The sequence below is a fragment of the Truncatella angustata genome, assembly GCF_020726525.1.
Source record: "Truncatella angustata strain MPI-SDFR-AT-0073 chromosome Unknown BKA67scaffold_8, whole genome shotgun sequence".
Lineage (NCBI taxonomy): Eukaryota > Fungi > Ascomycota > Sordariomycetes > Amphisphaeriales > Sporocadaceae > Truncatella > Truncatella angustata.
Genome location: NW_025763388.1, coordinates 1,038,034 through 1,058,033, shown reverse-complemented (window position 1 = coordinate 1,058,033; position 20,000 = coordinate 1,038,034). Strand labels below are relative to the sequence as shown.

Below are 20,000 nucleotides of genomic sequence, written 5' to 3'. Positions count from 1 at the left end.
ATTGGCTATGGAAATATGAAATTTTGGCCACAACGAGGACGAAGGAATGATTCAATCAATTTGTTCCGGTGCGTTACTCTAGGCTCTATTTGGTACTCATAATGGATATAGCCTAGATAGACGTGTAACGTTTCATTAAAAACAAAGCCAGCTTTACCCTACCAATTCCTTTGTCAGTATCGTTGGCCCCAAACTAGACTTCCAAGCGTCATTCGGCCTTTTAATAAAGTCCGCGCCTAGATAATGGTGAAGATGAGAATGTTAAGCATGCTAAACACCAAACTTCCACCAAAAACGAAACTGTGATATTTCCACGCACTGCCTTAGTCGAAATGAAAAGTCTGGTAAACAATAGCCCATGTTGAGACGTAGAGGTAGTTGCTTGCTAAGCTCTGATACGGGTATCATTTAAGCCGTGTAGCAAGCAAGAAGGTTGCAAGTTGTGTCAATGCATCATAGAAAACATAGCACCAGTTGACAGTTCGCAACATACTCGCCGTAATATTAGCAGCGACTTCTGAGCCGCTCAAACATGGGGCGAAGGGCCGGGCCCTGAAAATAGAGAGGAAAATGGCAAGAGGGACTTTGACAACCAATGCTATTACAACAGAATAAAGTGGTTCGTTGACGATATTTCTGAGACCAACCTTTGACATGCGAGGTTGCCGATCTTCAATGCCAACTTGCCTTCGCCATTCTCTCAATGATGGCCGATGAAAGCAAGAGAGGTCTGTTCCAAAGCTTGTACTGGCACCATTACTATGCCCCCACCTGCTTCTGTTGAAGACACCCCCAGCGATGGCATATGTCGAGCCAAGCGCTACAAGGGTTGTAGTGAGCCATAGATAGAGTTGCATTTCGTACGGCAGACTCGACGAAAGTAGCAATGCCTTGCCTACCAAGAACCAGCAGACGGCTCCAACTTGGCAAAAACTCGTGGGTACGCTGCGTCTTTTTCTAGTGGCGGCGTGTGTTTATCCAAATAAAGTAGACGAGGCCAATGAACGCCGAAGACAAGTTGCATGCAGCTGGAATATCCGCATGCAAGATTACTGATGGTGTGACAAATCGGACGTGAAACCTCGACATAAGGATTAGATCTAGGATGATATTGATAGTGAACTTGACCGAGTTTATGGACATGGGGGCACATCTGGTTTATCAAGTGCTCAGGTAGCAGTCCCAACAGCAGCCTCGATAGCGGAGCTGAGTACAGAAAAGGCACTGAGACGTATGTAGGTTAGACTAGGTAAGACTCATGTCGCAAACCTCGCTAGGAACAAATGCATTCACGAAGCTGGAAGCCGCATCTGCAAAAACGTTACTTAGGACCAGGCAAAGGCAGGACTGGAACAAAATAAAAGTATGTGTAGTTGCAGGCGTTCAGAAAGCGTCCGAGCAGGGTTACCAATGGTGACCCAGGCCGCGCGTGGCAATCGTTCGTTGACAACTTCGGCAAATGCACCGATGTCCGCGTATGAGTCTGTCGTTACGACCAAGGACGAGTCGATCCTAGCCACCTATAGCTTGGCAAGGGTGCCGTAAAGAGCAGTTAATTGGCTTGTTGCAATATTGAAAATCAGAGCACCCGGGTCCCGCATAATGTTGTCTCACGCTGTGCCTTTTCGAAGTATGAATACTTCGTCCGTGATCAACATGCACATCTTAATTAGGCGCCTGCTCAGACCCCGACCCAGCATGCTCAGACATATGAGGGCAGAATCGTCTTTTGACAACATTGTATAGCGCTCTAGGAAACGTTCGTAAAAGAAAATCTGATAGGAGGTTTATTAATTATAGTATTGTCATACGCATAAAGCTTTATACGTGGTGAAGTTACCGTATGATTCCCGATTAGTACACTTGTCCCTAATAACAATATTGAGCGTGTTGAGTTGCAAGGTATATCGACCGAACTAATGGTTCGGATTTATGGTTAATGTGAGGCTACCAAAATATCATGTATGACCAAACTGCAGCCTACCTAGAGACATAAGAGAGCGCAGATAGACAGAAAATGTTGCACGGAACTTCGGAAAACTCAGTATAATTTTACCAATCAGATAATTCAACGGACACGGCCATTTAATACGATTCTCTTAGCCAGAAGAATCGTTGGAAGTTGATCATAGATTGAGGTGAACCCCACTCTCACAGCTGGAATGTTGATGCGTCAGGCCTACCTCGACTATTGAGCATCTGTGTTAAGGTGACACTGACACCAGCTGACCTTTGCAGCTACCGGAATAACTGCACATGTCGTGACTATAGTCCGCACATCAATAGAGATTTTTCTACGGAGAAACCACGGATTCCTTGCATGATTTGGCATCGAGCACTCGTAGAACTTGGTTCCTACTCTGTGAAATCGAACAGGTTGAGCTGCACTGGTCGATAGGATACACATGGGTCCATACGGCAAGGATAATTGGGATAACTACTAAGGTAATTCATTGGCCAACCCAAGTCTTAATGACGGAGCTACTCCCACTCGTTTAGGGGAGGCGAGGACTTGCTGTATATATAGTCTCCAGCCTTAGCTTTCTTTGAAGCTCTTCAGCTGGCCATAGGTAACAGTTAACAATGACAACAAGCTCAGGGTAGCTCGCCCCTGGCTAGTGCTGTGATCCACTAAAACTCCCGCGCCCGATAAGCACTCGACAAGCCTTATCGGACATCTTTCCATCGCCGACCTGGACGTCATCGCGAATACAACACGTAGCTTCTCTCGACGGTATCCCTTGACTCGCTGGGCCCAATGTCCTACAAACGGTCGCGTAAGGACTTTGAAGTAGATCTTCAAGCCCAGCAATCGCCTTACGTCCTCTTCGGTACCCCACTACCGCCGCTCGATCCCGACGTTCGCGATGATGGTTCTTACGTGCCAGTGTGGAAGCAGGAGGTGACAGACGAGCGGGGCCGCAAGCGTCTGCACGGTGCATTCACCGGTGGTTTCAGCGCCGGCTACTTCAACACCGTCGGATCGAAAGAAGGATGGGCACCGAGCACCTTCGTATCGTCGCGAACGAAGAGGTGGAAAGATGGCCAAGGAAAAGACGAGGGGAAAGGGCAGCGCCCAGAGGACTTCATGGACGAAGAAGACCTCGCCGAGAAAGCCGAGAGCGAAAAGCTGCAAACTGCCAGCGGGTTCGCTGGCCTGGGCTCCACCGACCAGGTTCAGGTCCGCCGTGGAGGACTGGCAGATCTGTTCCGGCCAAGAGGCGAAACAATGGGCGTGAAACTTCTGAAGCGAATGGGCTGGAAGGAAGGCCAAGGTATCGGTCCCAAGGTGCGTCGGAAAGCACGACTCGGAACAGGTGAAAAGACCAGCAACGAAGGTCAAGAGGGTGCCGAGACACATCTCTTTGCTCCAGAAAATGTCCCGATGATTGCTTTTATCAAGAAGCTTGATCGCAAAGGTCTAGGCTATGCAGGTGAAGCCGCATTAACTCCCGTATCGTCCGGCACCAATGTCAGAGCTGACGGGAGCTCTGACGAGGACGAGGACGAGGGTCCTTTGATAAGACCATCCGTCCAAAAGAAGAAAAAGGTCAAGTCCGTCAGGGGAGGGATTGGAATTGGAATTCTCAATGATACTGGGTCCGACGACGACGATCCGTATGCAGTCGGGCCTCGGATTTCATACAACAGGGTTATAGGAGGCGACAAGAAAAAGAAGAAGGCTCTTAATACGACAAGCGCAAACCCGAGTGTGCGTTCAGCACCTGTATTCAAATCCAAGAAAAGTGCTTTGTCGAAAGCTGGGAAAAGCCTGAGGAGGTGCCACGATGGTCGATTGCCTCTAGATGGTTTCGTTTTCTGCACAGTGCCAGACAATTGCACGTCTACGATAAACTCAGACATCAAATACCCACCACCGCAAATACCGACTGACTGGAAATCGGGCAAGAATAAAGACGGCTCCGGCAATTCTGCCTTCGTGTCCACAGCAGACGCGGCGAAAGCGTCGAACCTGGATCCCAAATCCCGTGCCGCTCTTCTCGGAGAAGCGCAATTGCCTGGGAAGTCCGTCTTTGATTTTCTGAATCCTGCTGCCCGAGATCGCATCGCTTCCGCGACGGGAAAGGCCAACCTGCCACAAGCATTAGGAGAGGTGCCAGAAGGCTATGCTTTAACTCCAGAGGAGAAGCAACGTGAGTTGCTTGCTCAAATACCCAAGCTGGAGAAGGATACCGCAATAGCTGCCATTACCCGTGGGGCCAGTGGGACGGCTCCCTATGCCGACGACGAGGCTAAACGTACGCGTTACCGTGCCTATCTCGAATACTCGGCGGGATTCGGCAAAGCATCTCTGCCCGTCAAACCATCGACACAAAGCAATGAGGAATGGCTTCGGGAACTACGTGAGTTCCACAGCTGTGCTATGATATTTAGGCCAATGTCTGGAATGATGGCATCGAGATTTGCGCCCTCGACCTCCTCAAAGTTCATTGGCGGAACTGATGGAAACAAGACCGAGTTGGTTTCCAAACCTCTGCCAAAGCCCGCGGACCCAGCGGAGGAGGCTGCGAAGATGGGCATGTACGGCACTATGACCAGAGCCACGAAGGACTTCTATCCTACCAGACTTCTTTGCAAGCGATTTAATGTACCTCCCCCAGCCCACGTTCAGCCTGATCCCGAAGCCGAGGCTGCGATGCGGTCTGCGGCCAATGCTAGCACAGAGGCAGGCTTTCCCTCTACCGCAAGTCACAATGCTACGAATAACACAGCCATCACGCTTGATGAGCTGCTACGACAGGCTCAAGACACAAATATAAGCACCGCCTCCGAATCACAAGCAATAAAAAGCACGGAAACTCGCACAAAGCCTGCTCCGGCAATAGCCCAGGCTACGGTGGACGCCAGTGTCAATGAAGCGCTTGAGAGTAAGCCAGCGCAAGAAGACGTTTTGAAAGCCATCTTTGGCGATAGCAGCGATGAGGAAGACTAAATACCTAGAGTTATATACCCATTAATTTGAAGGCAATCATGTACCCCCACTTGTGTTTGTAAACTCTTCAGCCTTGGTTCTCACATTGATTATCACAATGCCATATCTTTAAAACGAGAATGTGACCACGTGAAAGTCACGGCGCTTGAACCCGGAAAAGCCACTATTTACTCTCCCCATACTTCATTTCCTAATTCAACTTCTGTTCGACTATCATTGCTACCGTCCTTATCCAGAAGCACTCCGTATTAATAGTATGGGTGAGGTTGTGTATCTGATGCTGAACGAAATATGATGCACATTGTATACTGGAACCCATCTTGTTGTAGAGGGGGCAGGGTTTCCACAAATCCAGAATAAGTTTAGCTCCTCCCGAATGCCAAGCTCTCCCCCACTTGAACTTTCCATACACCCTTTTCAGCATATTTGATTTGTCGTCGATGAATTATGTGAGATGGAATGGCTTTTGCGATTGCCTTTCATGGACACTTTTGGGGCCGTCGCTTACTCATAGACAAGCCACACTCTGACCGTGACCTACATCGCAAAATGGATGCTCCAATAGAGGAACGCTGGAAAACAATTTGTCATAACCGAATGCATTTCGCGCCCTTCGCAAAGACATATACGGTGCCGAGAAAGGAACATCTCTAACGTAGAGAACTACCACTCTAACATCATCTTTATTGTGGCAATTCTTCTTACTTGATGACTTTTCACATCAGTATATGTGCTTTTGTCGTCTACGCCGCTCTCACAACTCTATCAGCCCAGACAGAATTAGCAGAAAGCATGGCTACACTGGGACTCCGTAGCAATTGGCACTCCGGCGAGGAGGAAGTCCACCGTTTACTCCGCGTGCCACACGGTGACAACCCGACTTATCCGGGGTTGGCACCACAATATCACAGACGTATCATGAATTCGCCTCTGGTTGCATTTGGCACTCTAGATCAACAGGGTCGTCCTTGGACGACACTTTGGGGTGGCGAAGTTGGTTTCTGTCGACCTATTGCCAACAACTTTTTGGGAGTAAACACAAAAGCGGACGCGCTGTTCGACCCTGTAATGCAAGAACTTTTTGCTGTTCAGGAAGAAGGGGCCTCCGAAAGGCAGATCGTGGATGAGCGGTTAGTGAAGCCGGACGGTGGCAGGGTGATGGCTGCATTGTCCATCGACCTAGAGACGCGCGACCGTGTAAAAGCGGCTGGTCGATTCGTTGCCGGAGCTGTTATTAGTAGGACGGATGATGGAGTCGGAGAGCTTCAGCTGGCATTTGAGGTCCAGGAGACCTTGGGCAACTGTCCGAAATACCTGAACAAGAAGCACATCACACCACACTCCCCGCATCCGGAGCTTCTCAGCAATGGCAATGGGCTCCAACTGCCGAAAGAAGCCGTCGAGCTGCTACAGAAAGCAGATCTGTTCTTCATCTCTTCCAAGCATGGGAACGGGAGCATGGATGTGAACCACCGAGGCGGTCCGCCCGGCCTCTTGCGACTTGACCGAAACGAGGCGGGTAGCGTTACACTCGTCTTTCCAGAGTACTCGGGAAACAGGCTCTACCAGACTCTAGGCAATTTACAAGCAGACCCTGTTTGCGGACTCGTGGTTCCAGACTTCGAGACCGGAAATGTTCTCTACGTCACCGGCCGCACCACGACGCTGATCGGAGACAAAGCGTCGGCGTATCTACCGCACACGAATCTGGCTGTCAAAGTAGACGTTGATGAGGTACGGTTCGTCAAGGACGGCCTACCTTTTCGCGGTACTGTAATCGACTATTCGCCGTACAACCCGCCTGTCCGGCGACTCCTCAGCGAACAGCAGCAGGATGGCTCAACACCGGACGCCGGGCCTGGTACCATCGCAACTGCCACCTTGGTCCAGCGAGATATCATAACCCCTACCATCGCCCGATTTGTTTTTGATCTCACGCTCGGTCCGTTGGCTTCGAAAGACAAGGCACCCACCAAAGAGTCCCTATGGCAGCCCGGTCAGCACGTCACGCTCGATTTCGGGCCCGAGCTGGACCATGGATGGAGCCACATGCGCGAAGATGACCCCCAGAGTCTGAATGACGACTTCGTGCGGACCTTCACCATCAGTGCCCCCCCGTCGACGAGCCCAGATCCGAAGAGAGTAGAGCTGGAAATCACAGCGAGGCGACACGGACCCGTGACGGGCTTGTTGTGGAAATGGAATCTCAGGGCTCCCCTAGAGGTACCCGTGGTGGGCTTTGGTGGCAGTGATGGATTCCGTTTGCCTTACGGGAAGGAGAGCGGGACGGATGTTGTTTTTGTGGCGGGAGGCGTGGGTATCACGCCCTTGATGGCACAGGCGAAGAAACTTCTAGAGAGCGACAAGAAAAGTTTGAAGCTGCTGTGGACTTTGAGGGCGGGAGATCTCCCACTGGCTGTGAAGGTCTTCGAGCAACTCGAGGGACTGGATAAAGTTACGAACCTCTTCGTAACAGGACGGGGTATGGAGCAGAACTCTGAGACATTAAAAAGGCTGCGAATGTCGGGTGTAGTCATCGAAGAGCGTAGGGTGAGGTCTGAAGATATCTTGGAGCTGGGGGAAAAGGGTCGGAGGAGATATTATTGCTGCACTGGAACTACATTGATGACGGAACTGTCCAAGTGGTTGAAAGATGAGGATATGGTGTACGAGAGTTTCAACTACTAATGATGCATCGAAGCGATCACCAAGCACTCTCACGAGCTGAGGTATTTCCCCCCTGCTTCGCTGGGGTCTCATGCCGTCGAAGTTGGAGGATGATAACATGGTATAATCGTCATGTACTACAAGCCCCTATTCTATGGCTTCAAGAAAATACAAACATGGGCGATCCGTACCTCGCCGGTTCCTATTGTTCAAGCCCACAACTCTCTGTTCATTGCATAAACAGTCAACTGACTAGTAGTCGAATAAAATCGTGGGTTTTCCGTGCACAAGTTACTAAAGTTTCTCGGCATCCATAGGTACTTCCTATCCACCTTGGACTATGTTAGACTACCTAGCGAGAGTGGGCACAACCCATTTACCAGTTTGGGGTTTCTGGCCCAGTTAATCATTTTAACTAACGTGTTTCATACATGCAGATATACCAAGTAGACTGTGGAGTTCTGACCGTATGTATTTCGGCACATCCCTTCGTCCTAGACTCTGTATACTCAAGGTTCACTAGCCCCCAAGAGTTGGGGTTGAAGTTCACAGGGCTGAACGATGGCGCTTTGCCAGCCTCCAGCAAGAAAAGTTACCGGGCTCACTGTTGTGTCTGGCTGGGTGTCGGGCTGGGCTTATGCGGGGGTCCTGCAGATTCGCAATGGGAACCGAGTTTTGCATTACCTATCGTCATTGGCAGTCACCAAGATCCCTATGCACAGGTTTGCCTGGTTTCAATGTCGTGCTTGGCATATCCCCCATTGTGCAACCTCCAACGCTAGATACGCCATGCCTTTCGGGTGATCTGTGTTTCCCTGGTGAGTATCATGCACGACAGGGGCAGACTGGACTTTGAGGTCACAAGAGATGACCAAGATGGGGGGAAGAAAAAAAAACGAAACGCTCGGATGCATCCGCTTGGTGAATGAGCGGGTTGTTGGTCCCCAGCGCAAAAGCGGATATATTACCCGATGATCGAAAACAAAGCAAGAGGGCCCGCCGTCTCGTCTCGTGGACGTGCAGATTCTACTTGCTTGGGAAAGTGGGGGGCCGCTCACGATGGTTCTCAGTAGGTTGCCTTCTTAGGCGCTGCTCGGCCGAGCGGTCGCGCTCCGGTTTATGGCCGGTGTTGTATCTTGGTTTATATTGAACAATGACAAAGAGGGTATCAGGGAAACATCGACACTCTTCTTCTTCTACTTCATGTCCAGAGGGGAATGTATTTTATTTCGTGGTGCCCCGAAAAATACTTGGTAGAAAGCACAATGAATATGATTTGAAACAAACAAAGTCGTATCGCTCTGCAAGAACCATGGTTTGAGGGAAACCGAATCCCGAGGTCCTGTTCACGATGTATGCAATGTGGCGCAATTATTGCCCAAGATCGAGTTCATAGTCAATGTCTTTAACTCGAGCAAATGCAACCGGTATAGGCGCTTCAATGGATATTACCATGTGCAAGACGGATTTATCTCAAAGAACTGAGGCACTGCGTATAAATTCACAAAAGCCCGCGGTTTTCCATGTAAAAAGCATTTGTGTATTTATAATCCCGTCTTTAATGGGCCGATGACCAGGCTTGAATGTGTCGTTATACCCTGCGCTGACTCTAGGCTGCCTGGCGCCACTGCATCAACTTACACAGGCAGCAAATAGTGGACACAAGAGATGGCGAAATCGCTGTACTAGTCACCAAAGGGTAGCCAAAGGCCCGTCGCTCTTGGTTGGGAGATTCATGCTGTTCCGTCGGATTCTGTATCTACTGTATATATGTTCCTGGAATGAATTCTATAGAGTTCCTGGAATAAATTCCGTGGAGTTCCAGGTTGCGACATGAGTGTTCAGTTGGAAACACTTCTGTGTCTGCCACTTGATGCGACTGATGCTGGCTGGAAAGGGCGCGGGGTTATGCTGGTGCAGCCCCCCAAACGCCCGGACAGAAGCGATCTTCAAGCCAAGCGAAGAAGCTCTAGGTTAGCAAGCATGCATGGTACTGTACCGTCAATGGATCAGTCTCCAGTGTCGCAGTGTAGTGCCATTGTCTCTGATTACTGTGAGCCTAGGCAGTCTAGGTTAGAACACTGGACCCTCTCTCCACTACTAAACTGCCATCGCAGCCGACTTTCCCACCTGTGAATTGCTCATTCACTCACCTCAAGACTCAAGTGCTACTCAGTTCACCATCTCTCAATTCAACCAGACCACCAGAACGCCGAAATCCGCAAAGCACATGATACCCAAGACCTATCGTAGCATAGCCTCAGCCCATTAACACGTTAGGTGACCCAATTTGGGGTCCAAGCTTATCTCATTCAAATCACTGGCCGTGAATTGCAAACACCCCGCCGAAATCCGTCGTCATTGTCTCTAATTCACGCGCTTCGCCTCGACCCCGAGCCTGCCGTCGCAGAGCCGTAAACAACATCAGCATTCAGCATTCAGCATTCAATTGTTACCAGGTCCTCGCTAGAGCTTCGCACAAACAAACGAACAAGCGCGATGGCGGACTCACAATCACAATCGCAATCACAGCAATCGGCCGGCCTGTTGCTCGATGAATACCGATTCCCAGTTCACCGCCTGCAACTGCACGACGTCGAGCCTGGCAAGACCCCGCTAGTGCTTGTCGCTTGTGGCAGTTTCTCCCCAACAACATTCCTCCACTTGCGAATGTTTTCGCTGGCCTACGACTATGTCAAGGCCAACACCAACTTCCAAGTCGTTGGCGCATACCTTTCCCCCGTCAGCGATGCCTACAAGAAGGTCGGTTTGGCACCCGCACATCACAGAATCCGTATGGCCGAGCTCGCCGTGCAAAGGAGGACAGCGACTGCCGACTGTCTAATGGTCGACCCTTGGGAGGCTATTCACACCGATTACATGTAAGCTTTTTTTTCGTCCAACGATGCAGCAAACACGCACGCTGATATCTGCAGGCCCACTGCCAAGGTGTTAGACCACTTCGAGCACGAACTGAACGGCCAAATCGGCGGCGTCGAAGACACGAATGGCGTCAAGCATCCTATACGAATTGCTCTTCTCGCTGGTGTAGACCTTATCCAGACCATGGGCACTCCAGGTGTCTGGAGCCAAGAGGATTTGGCCCATATTCTCGGTCAATATGGCGCTTTTGTCGTTGAACGTGCCGGTACCGATTTCCAGGAAGCCGTGGGTAGTTTGAAGGAGTGGGAGAACAACATCTACTACATCCCACAGACTGTGATCAACGAGATATCCTCCACTAAAGTCAGGCTGTTGTCCAAGAGGCGTATGAATATTGACTACCTAGTACCCACCGAGGTGGTCAACTATATCGCCCAGCACGGCCTTTACCAAGATGAAGACACACCTGCTGGCGGCAAGCTCAAGGAAAAGGCTTGAACTGGATAGTGTCACACTGCCTATCATACGACAAGGGTTTTGGCTGAGGATGTCGGTTGTGAACAGGTTGAACTATGATGAAAACAAGATGGGAATGTCGAGAACGCCACTGGCTTTGCATGGAACAAGGCCGGATAGAATTGGAAAGCATCCTTGGGCTTCTCGGACACTTCTCAGTAATTGACGACTTACCCTTTGGTGGGCTCATCCGTACCAACCCCCCGCTTTGGATAGAGGGAACATCAGTTCCTGGCTAGACAGCGGACGGATCGTCCTGTGCGGAAACACATTTCAGCGCTTCGCTCTCATAGCGTGGCAAGTGCTCTGAGGCTCTAAAGAATGAATCCCACTCTTGATGTTTGGGAGATAAGAAGCGAGACTTGATTTACAGCGACTTAGAAGTCGCCAGTGTTACATTATACACTACTAGCCTGCTTTTTGCTCTTTTGAAAGCACATAAGTTCCAGAGAGAACAAAGTAACGAATATACCTAATGCATTCAAGTCTTGTCTTAAATGTCCTACTGGCAGATCAGCTTCTTCTACATTTGATTACATCCGAATATTAGCGAATACATGCGGAGGCGGAAGTTGCTAATAATGATTTGATTGATAACAAATTTGATGCGCTGGGCCATGATGCCTTGCTTTTCCAACCAGTAGTGGTAACTTCGAGCTGTGTGTGAAACCGAGGTACGTAGTCACCCGACGCCGTCATCGTCGCTTAGTTTAGTCCTTTCTTTCAATAAAGCATGTGCAATCTCCAATCACACGTTCAGGCTTGAAGGTTATACTTCAACCCAAGAACACTGCCTTTTGCATCGACTCACCATGGTTCAAGCGTACCATGAGTAGGTTGCTTCTGGTTTGTTTGAGTAGGTTGGGCCAGTGACTTGTAGTGCACTTGGCCCAGAGGCGAAACGTGCGCAGGTGATGGCTGCCTTGCGTCAGGTCGCATGATGAGGCTGCCAGGTGTACCCTTCTTTGCTGCGCGGGTGAAGGCTAACTTACAAGGCTACTTCATACCGTCCTTCGAGCTGGCATCGATTCACACTGCCATTAATATTATTCTCAACTTAAATGGTTGAAGTGTTAGAGCTGTAAATTGTATTGCTAAATGAATATGGCCGGCTGAGCAAAGGTTGCCCCTCCTACCCGCAACCGGACCTATTTGGTGCACACACTCAAAGTCCAACCCAACAACATCTGCTTACACATCGCCGTCGTGGTAGTTGAGGAAGGAACGAGCATGGGCCTGCCCCTTCCATGGAAGCAAAGAAACAGATGAAGAATCAACAACGCGTGGTTTAATTTCACAAATTTCCGACGTCTGTTCACCTTGCATTCCTTATTCTGAGCCCCGCCTTTCGGCGCTCAATATGGACATCTTCATGGAGAGCCCTGCCGGTGACGATGAGGGCCGCGGTCTCTTTTTCGACGATCTAATGACTGATAGCCAAATCAGCGAGTTGGAGCTCTCTTCTCAGCTGCTCGGGCGTACCAGGCCCTCCTCTGCCTCTACTCCTTCATCGTCTAGGCCCTCATCCGGCATTCCATCTTACAAACCTACGCCACCGCGACCACCTACGATTGCTAGACGAGCAGCACCACAACCAGCACCAATAAGGCACCAAACGGAGCAACTATTTGATAAACGGGTTACCAGTAGCAGCACTAGAAACAGGCATATACGACATGACTCTTCCACCAGCGTGGATTCATGGGAATCGGACGCCGACTTGGTTGACCCGCGACAAGTGCCCCGCCAACCAAATGAATCGCAGCAAGACCTAGCGGAGCGCATCGCAAACCTCACCAGGACAATCAATGCCAATGCCGCATTCTGTGTGGAGGTATCAAGCAAAATGATTGAGCTGGCGCGAGAGAATAAACACCTCCTCGATGCCTCACGCTCCACCCTGGAAACCTATATCTTACAGCCGGCACTGAAGATTCCCGGTATCCTCAAGCAGTATTACCCAGGCATCCAGGATGGTCTGCAGGATGGACTGGATACCCTGAGGGAATACGAGGTGCAGTTACGGAGGACAGTGCAAAACGTTGCGAATGGGCGTGACATGGTGAGGGCGCAGGGCGTCAATGGAGTAGCAGTCGAAGGGGCGAGCAGGAGAGGCGAGATGACCAGACTAAAGGATCGGCTTGTAGAGCAAGATGCGTTATTGAGAGACTCGAGCCAGCACGTTCAAAGACTGATTCGCGAGCGGGAGACCCTGAAGAAACAGCTACACAAGAGGACACGCAGCGGTAGTGGCCATGAAGCTGCCATGATGGGTCTCGGTATGGCAGATACGGACAAAGTTCCTTTTCTTCGGCTTGACGTAGACGAAGAGCACAGTGATGATGGAAGGGAAGATCAGCCGAACAGCGAGAAGGATATGGTGGCCTTAGCAGACCATCTCAGAGAGATGCGTGTGCTAATGGACCGTTTGGCAATTCATGAGGTATGTTGAAATCTAATCGCACAGTATGAAACGACTCTCTGACCCTTCGTTTAGCAGACTTCTAATCACGAACGGCGGCATTCGAATTCCAAACCTGATGATATAGGGAAAGAGCTTGCAGCTGACGACGAGGATCCGGAATGGACGTTACTCTAACATGATTCATATAGACTGATACCCGGCGCAATGGAGCAAATTCTTGACCCCGTTTGTTTCTTTTACAGCCATAGAACAGGACAGCCGAATTGAAATTACTCTCAACCACGTTGCGGTTACGACTGCCACTACACTTGAAGGTTCAAGTACATCTGTTTCTAGGACTGACAAAAAGATAATGTGCTGCATCAGCGTTCAACAGAACTGCGAGCTTGACTTCACAAATACATTTTGTTCACAAAAGGTCCAACAAACTACAGCTCAATAACTTCTCCAGTCGTACTCATAAAATCCTCAAATGTGACGCCTCCAAGAACAGTTGGTGCACGTGGAGACAAGGTAATGGTCTTGTGACAGCATAGGGGCGATATCCCTGCTACCCCAAACCCCGCCCCCCTGCCCCCCCTAAAAAGACGCGTTTAGTACACTAACCCTACTGTAGGCGCCAGGGAATCCGCTTCACCTGAAGCCCCAGGTCAAGTGTATGACGCAAGACATATCGGAGCTTCTGAGCGGCTGGAGACGTGATTCATATATCAGTCAATATGTATTTACTGCATATGTTGAATATTCTAGCTGCAAAGTCGGCAGCTACCCACTGACTATTAACAAGAAATTTAATTAATAGAACCGAAAGAAGGAGAAAACGTTTCACATGCCCGCATACACCGATTCTGATATACTGCAGCTGTTAAAACATGTTGGGGTGAGTCTGTAAACAGAAGGGCCTATGTGTATGTTTCGTTAAACGCACTAACCTAGAGCTCTTAGCTGCATAGGCTGCCTGTGACGTTCCAGAGCTTCCCTCGTCGTGTGTGGTGATCCTTTGACTCTTAACATTCCCCATATCATTGAACATCAACCAGCAGTCTTCCTTCACTTGCATCATTCAAGTCATGCGCGCATGATAAGTGCCTGATTATTACCTTGTTGGGTGTATTTCCCCAGTTATCTGGTGCTCAGGCTGAGGCTCCCGCGACGATAAGATGACACGACTATCTGCCGTCATCGCAGCAACAGCAGTGCTGCTTGCTGCAACAACAATAAATGCAGACCCCCTCACGCCGAAACACGAGGCCGGCCGATGTGCGATTCGTGGACATTGCGGGAAGAAGAGCTTTTTCGGAAAGGAGCTACCATGTCTCGACAACGGATTGGCCAAACAACAGTCCGAAGTAGACGATGATTTCGCCAAAGACATCGAGGCCCTCTGCGGCGCAAAGTGGAGGGACAGCAAGGTCTGTTGCGACAGAGACCAGCTCGACTCCCTCAAGTCCTCCATGTCGACTCCAAACCAGATCATCGGATCCTGCCCGGCTTGCAAGGACAACTTCTATAACTTGTTCTGCACCTTTACTTGTTCCCCCGACCAGTCGCTGTTCATCAACGTCACCAAGACACAGGATAAGAACGGAAAGCAGCAGGTCACCGAGTTAGATCAGCTCATTACGAAGGATTATGGGACAGGTTTCTACAACAGCTGTAAGGATGTCAAGTTCGGCCCTTCCAATTCGAAAGCCATTGACTTCATCGGCGGTGGTGCCAAGAACTACACGCAAATGCTCAAGTTCCTCGGCGATGAGAAGGCCATCGGCTCACCTTTCCAAATCAACTTCCCAACTTCCTATTCCGAGCCTGACATGGCACCCAAGGAAATGAAGCCGAAAAAGTGCAATGACGAAGACCCGGCATACAGATGTTCATGTGTAGACTGTCCAGCAGTGTGTCCGGCACTGCCGCATGTTGAGCGCAAGGGCTCTTGCAAGGTGGGCGTGTTGCCTTGCCTGTCTTTTGCCTCCATCTTCACATACAGCGTGTTATTGTTCTCCCTTGTCATTGTGGTTGCAGGGCATATTGCTTATCGCCGCCACGCTCGCAAGCAGCATGAGCGGCTGCATGTCCTGCAAGCCCCGGAGAGTGATGACGACGATGATGAGGGTCATCTGGTCCGCAACGGAGCCATGTATGACAGACCTCAGAGGTACTACAGGATTAATACTCTGTGTGACCGTGCCTTCAGCAAGCTTGGTCATGTCTGTGCCCGGTTCCCGGCAATTACTATATTCACAAGCTTGGTGGTGGTCATCGTGCTGAGCGTCGGATGGATAAAGTTTGACGTGGAAAGGCAACCCGAAAAGCTTTGGGTCAGCCCAACATCGGCAGCTGCTCAGGAGAAAGCCTTCTTTGATGAGAACTTTGGCCCATTCTACCGTGCTGAAAAAGTGTTCTTGGTCAACGACACTGGCGGCCCTGTCCTGAACGGTGACGTGATCAAGTGGTGGATGGATCTCGAGAAGGATGTAAAGCAGCTTAAAAGCCCCAGCTTCGGTGCTACACTACAAGATGTATGCTTCAAACCAACTGGCCCTGCTTGTGTGGTACAGTCAGTGGCAGCCTATTGGGATAACTTGTACTTTGACAAGGATTCCTGGAAGAGAGATCTTCAAGAATGCGCCAGATCCCCTGTCAATTGCCGACCTGACTTTGGTCAACCCATTGAGCCGAATATGGTTCTTGGTGGTTACAACGGTATTGATGACGTTGCCAACGCACCTGCCATGACCGCCACCTGGGTCGTCAGCAATTATGCAGAAGGGAGCCCCGAAGTTACCAGAGCCAAGGACTGGGAACTAGTACTTAAAGATCGTCTTTTACAAGCACAAGATGAGGTTGCCGAGAAATTCGGGCTGCGCTTGTCCTTCTCAACTGAAATCAGTCTGGAGCAGGAACTGAACAAGTCCACCAACTCTGATGCCACAATCGTCGTCATCAGCTACATTGTGATGTTTCTCTATGCATCACTAGCTCTGGGCTCTACTAGCATGAGCCTCCGCGAGTTGCTCAGAAACCCAGCTGTTGCATTGGTACAGAGCAAGTTTACACTGGGTTTCGTCGGTATCCTGATTGTCTTGATGTCCATCACCGCATCTATTGGTCTATTTTCATGGGCCGGCATCAAGGCAACCCTAATTATTGCGGAAGTCATCCCCTTTATTGTTCTTGCGGTCGGCGTGGACAACATCTTCCTTATAGTTCACGAATTCGATCGAGTCAATATTAGCCACCCCGATGCTATGGTCGAGGAGCGAATTGCAAAAGCTCTTGGTCGCATGGGCCCTTCGATTCTGTTCTCCGCTATTACTGAGACTGTTTCGTTCGCTCTCGGCGCTTTCGTGGGCATGCCTGCGGTAAGAAATTTTGCCATTTATGCCGCCGGAGCAGTCTTTATCAATGCACTGCTGCAGATGACACTCTTCATCTCAATCCTATCATATAATCAGATCCGTACCGAGGATCATCGGGCAGACTGCTTCCCTTGCATTCAGGTCAAAGCCGCTCGTGTTCACCTGAACGGCAATGCACATACAGGTCCTAGACCCTATGACGGACCAGAAGAGAGTTGGTTGCAGCAAATCATCAGGAAGCACTATGCACCGGCTCTGCTGGGCAAAAAGGCCAAGGTCTTCATTATCGTTTTGTTCACCGGTGTGTTGGCTGCTGGTATCGCCTTGATTCCTGAAGTTAAGCTTGGTCTCGATCAACGAGTAGCTCTTCCAGATGATTCCTACCTAATCGACTATTTCAACGATTTGTACAACTACTTGGACACCGGCCCGCCTGTCTACTTTGTCACAAAGGACCTGAATGCTACACAACGCAAACATCAACAAGAGATCTGCTCTCGCTTCACCTCTTGTAATGATTTATCACTCACTAACATCCTCGAGCAAGAGCGCAAGCGACCCGCGGTTTCTTACATATCTTCTCCCACGGCTAGCTGGGTTGATGATTTCTTTTTATGGCTCAACCCAGACTATGATACGTGTTGCACAGAGGGCCGCGAGACATGTTTCGCCAACCGCGACCCTGCTTGGAACATCACAATGGACGGGATGCCCGAGGGTGACGAGTTCGTTTACTACTTGAAGAAGTTCCTGAAGTCGCCTACCGATGATGAGTGCCCACTTGGAGGACAAGCTTCCTACAGCTCGGCCGTCTCTATCGACGAAAAGGCAAACACTATCCGCGCCAGCAGCTTCCGCACTATGCATAAGCCTTTGCGGAGTCAGGAAGACTTTATGGACGCATACGCGGCGGCTCGCCGTATCGCTGATGACTTCCAAGCTAATACTGGCATTGAAGTATTTCCCTACAGTGTGTTCTATATCTTTTTCGACCAATATGCTGGCATTGTCAACCTCAGCGCCACGCTTCTTGGGTCTGCTGTGGCGGTCATTTTCGCTGTCTCTTCGGTTCTTCTGGGCTCTGTCCTAACAGCTCTCGCGGTGACAATTACGGTTGTTATGACTGTAATTGACATCATCGGTGCCATGGCTGTCTTTAATGTCTCACTTAACGCCGTATCGCTTGTCAACCTGATCATTTGTGTTGGCATCGCTGTCGAGTTCTGCGCTCATATCGCTCGCGCTTTCATGTTCCCCTCGGCTTCCGTCATGGAGCGCGCTAAACACCGCTTTAGGGGTCGTGACGCGCGTGCTTGGACGGCGCTTGTCAACGTTGGTGGCTCCGTGTTCAGCGGTATTACAGTCACAAAACTTCTTGGAGTATTTGTTCTGGCCTTTACATCATCAAAGATCTTTGAGATCTACTACTTCCGTGTCTGGCTCGCGCTCGTCTTCTTTGCAGCCACGCACGCCTTGATTTTCTTGCCCGTACTGCTGAGTTTGATTGGTGGCGACGGCTATGTCGACCCTGAGAGTGAGGGAGGACTGGTCGAGGATTTGGCGAACAGGAGATATAGAGCCATCAGACCAGATTATGCATCCGACTCTGAAGACGAGGACTAGAGTGGCCCGTCTGCTGTCGATGGGGGGCATGATGTCGGAGATGGGGGACAAAGGCAAATGCCATTCTAGGAGAGCTTATTGCACCCATTAGAATTGTCGGGATGGAAACCATGGAAACAATCGGTTGTCTTTCGCTCTCAAAGCATCTTGTGGTAGAGCAACATACTCTAGCGGAGCAGTGGAGGTTCACGCAGGAGGATGAGGACTTTGAAATCCTTCAAGGCGGTAAGAGGAAGGAGAGCTACTCGTGCTAACAGGATACTGCCGTCGCGCGGGCGAAGTCTTTCGCCTATACCTGAAGTATCAGCTGGGGCGGAAGAGAGGGGATATGTGAGCGACTAGGTGAGGATATGGATTGACATACGTATACAGCATGACTGGAATCGGCGTTGGGAACTCGAATTTATGTATAGCGATAGTAATACAGCGTTGTTTTCTTCATTGTATTGGCTGGGTGTTAATACACATGAACCTAGCTCACTCTCGGCTTTTCTTGCATGCGCCGCTGCGATTAGAAATATACATATTTGTAAGGTACGTGAATATTGCTGTGGTGGGGGAGCTCAATTGCATCACAAAGCCATCTTAGATATAGACGTCAATGACTGGAGATAGTAGGCGTCTTATTGAGAAAATTTTTTGGCTATATCGAGGTATGGAATTTGTCCATGTAGTGGTTCAAGGGTGACATGATTCAGATCTCTCCTACGATTTACAATGCTGCATTTACCTCCTTACTAGACTCGACCGCTTCTGCCCAATCACCCCAATGAAGAATGCCTCCGTACTCGCTACTATCTTGACGAAAATAATATCCATTATTGATCATGTCTGCTTCTTTGAATCAAGTAGGCTCCTGGGTAGACACTATGTAAGTGACTACATACCTGGCTGCAGTGCTCCCCCTTGCCCTTCAATCTCCTTCACATTTCGCAAGCCATTTCGGAGGGAGTGACACGCATTCTCTATTTCTAAAACATGTTCACTTTCAGAAAAAGTGACTTATCGGCCTTGAAGCCTCTACCCTATTTGAGCGCATCTGCTCTGTCGTGTCTTCGCTCCCTAACGGTGCGTTTGAATAACTGCTCCTGTGTCTACGGGCGCGCTCTCTATTCGAAGGGAGCCCTGTATTCATGCTATATATTTCCATAACCACAGAGTTCACAATCAACCTCTTCGCAAACAAGCAAGACAGCATACAGCCATCTCGGAGAAATGGTAGAAACTTGTTGCTAGATTAGCTGCCTACTACCAACCAGGAGCTTTGCGCCTCGACCGTGTTTGCGACACTCAGAACATACAAACACCACACAATCTCGTTGAACAGCCTTCGAGCATGCCCAAACTTATAGACTGCTCTATTCGACTCCGTCCAATTTGCAGCTGGGAAACCTATTTCCTCGCAACCGGACAGCGATGACGCTCGTCAACCAGTCACCTGCGCAGTTGTCAGAAGACAAGGTAAAAAGGTGCTACCTTCCGACCGGCATCTTGACACGGATCCTCAACTACTCCGATCTAGTGGCGCTGTACGACCTGGAATGGTGAGCCGAGGAGGGGCTGGTAACGCTTG

General features: G+C 49.9%; 5 protein-coding genes across 5 annotated transcripts; all 5 read left to right on the top strand.

The window, feature by feature from the left end:
• Positions 1-2,315: 2,315 nt before the first annotated feature.
• On the top strand, positions 2,316-5,080 carry BKA67DRAFT_578091 (uncharacterized protein). The gene has a single exon (XM_046103675.1). The coding sequence runs from the start codon at positions 2,759-2,761 to the stop codon at positions 4,952-4,954; it is 2,196 nt and encodes a 731-aa protein (XP_045954141.1). The 5' UTR covers positions 2,316-2,758; the 3' UTR covers positions 4,955-5,080.
• Positions 5,081-5,366: 286 nt separating this feature from the next.
• On the top strand, positions 5,367-7,836 carry BKA67DRAFT_578089 (uncharacterized protein). Its single transcript, XM_046103674.1, has one exon. It carries the CDS (start codon positions 5,663-5,665, stop codon positions 7,640-7,642), a length of 1,980 nt encoding a protein of 659 aa, XP_045954140.1. The 5' UTR covers positions 5,367-5,662; the 3' UTR covers positions 7,643-7,836.
• Positions 7,837-10,120: 2,284 nt separating this feature from the next.
• On the top strand, positions 10,121-11,002 carry BKA67DRAFT_539478 (uncharacterized protein; the record flags this gene model as incomplete). Its single annotated transcript, XM_046100644.1, has 2 exons — positions 10,121-10,503; positions 10,558-11,002. 2 exons carry the CDS (start codon positions 10,121-10,123, stop codon positions 11,000-11,002), a joined length of 828 nt encoding a protein of 275 aa, XP_045954139.1.
• A 1,378-nt stretch (positions 11,003-12,380) lies between these two features.
• Positions 12,381-13,619, top strand: BKA67DRAFT_539477 (uncharacterized protein; the record flags this gene model as incomplete). Its single annotated transcript, XM_046100643.1, has 2 exons — positions 12,381-13,463; positions 13,518-13,619. 2 exons carry the CDS (start codon positions 12,381-12,383, stop codon positions 13,617-13,619), a joined length of 1,185 nt encoding a protein of 394 aa, XP_045954138.1.
• A 493-nt stretch (positions 13,620-14,112) lies between these two features.
• BKA67DRAFT_393364 (niemann-pick C1 protein) lies at positions 14,113-18,614 on the top strand. Its single transcript, XM_046096636.1, has one exon. It carries the CDS (start codon positions 14,606-14,608, stop codon positions 18,425-18,427), a length of 3,822 nt encoding a protein of 1,273 aa, XP_045954137.1. The 5' UTR covers positions 14,113-14,605; the 3' UTR covers positions 18,428-18,614.
• Positions 18,615-20,000: the final 1,386 nt, after the last annotated feature.

Coding starts and splice junctions, on each gene's coding strand:
- BKA67DRAFT_393364 (XM_046096636.1), top strand. CDS start 14,606: ATGACACGACTATCTGCCGTCATCGCAGCAACAGCAGTGCTGCTTGCT.
- BKA67DRAFT_578089 (XM_046103674.1), top strand. CDS start 5,663: ATGACTTTTCACATCAGTATATGTGCTTTTGTCGTCTACGCCGCTCTC.
- BKA67DRAFT_578091 (XM_046103675.1), top strand. CDS start 2,759: ATGTCCTACAAACGGTCGCGTAAGGACTTTGAAGTAGATCTTCAAGCC.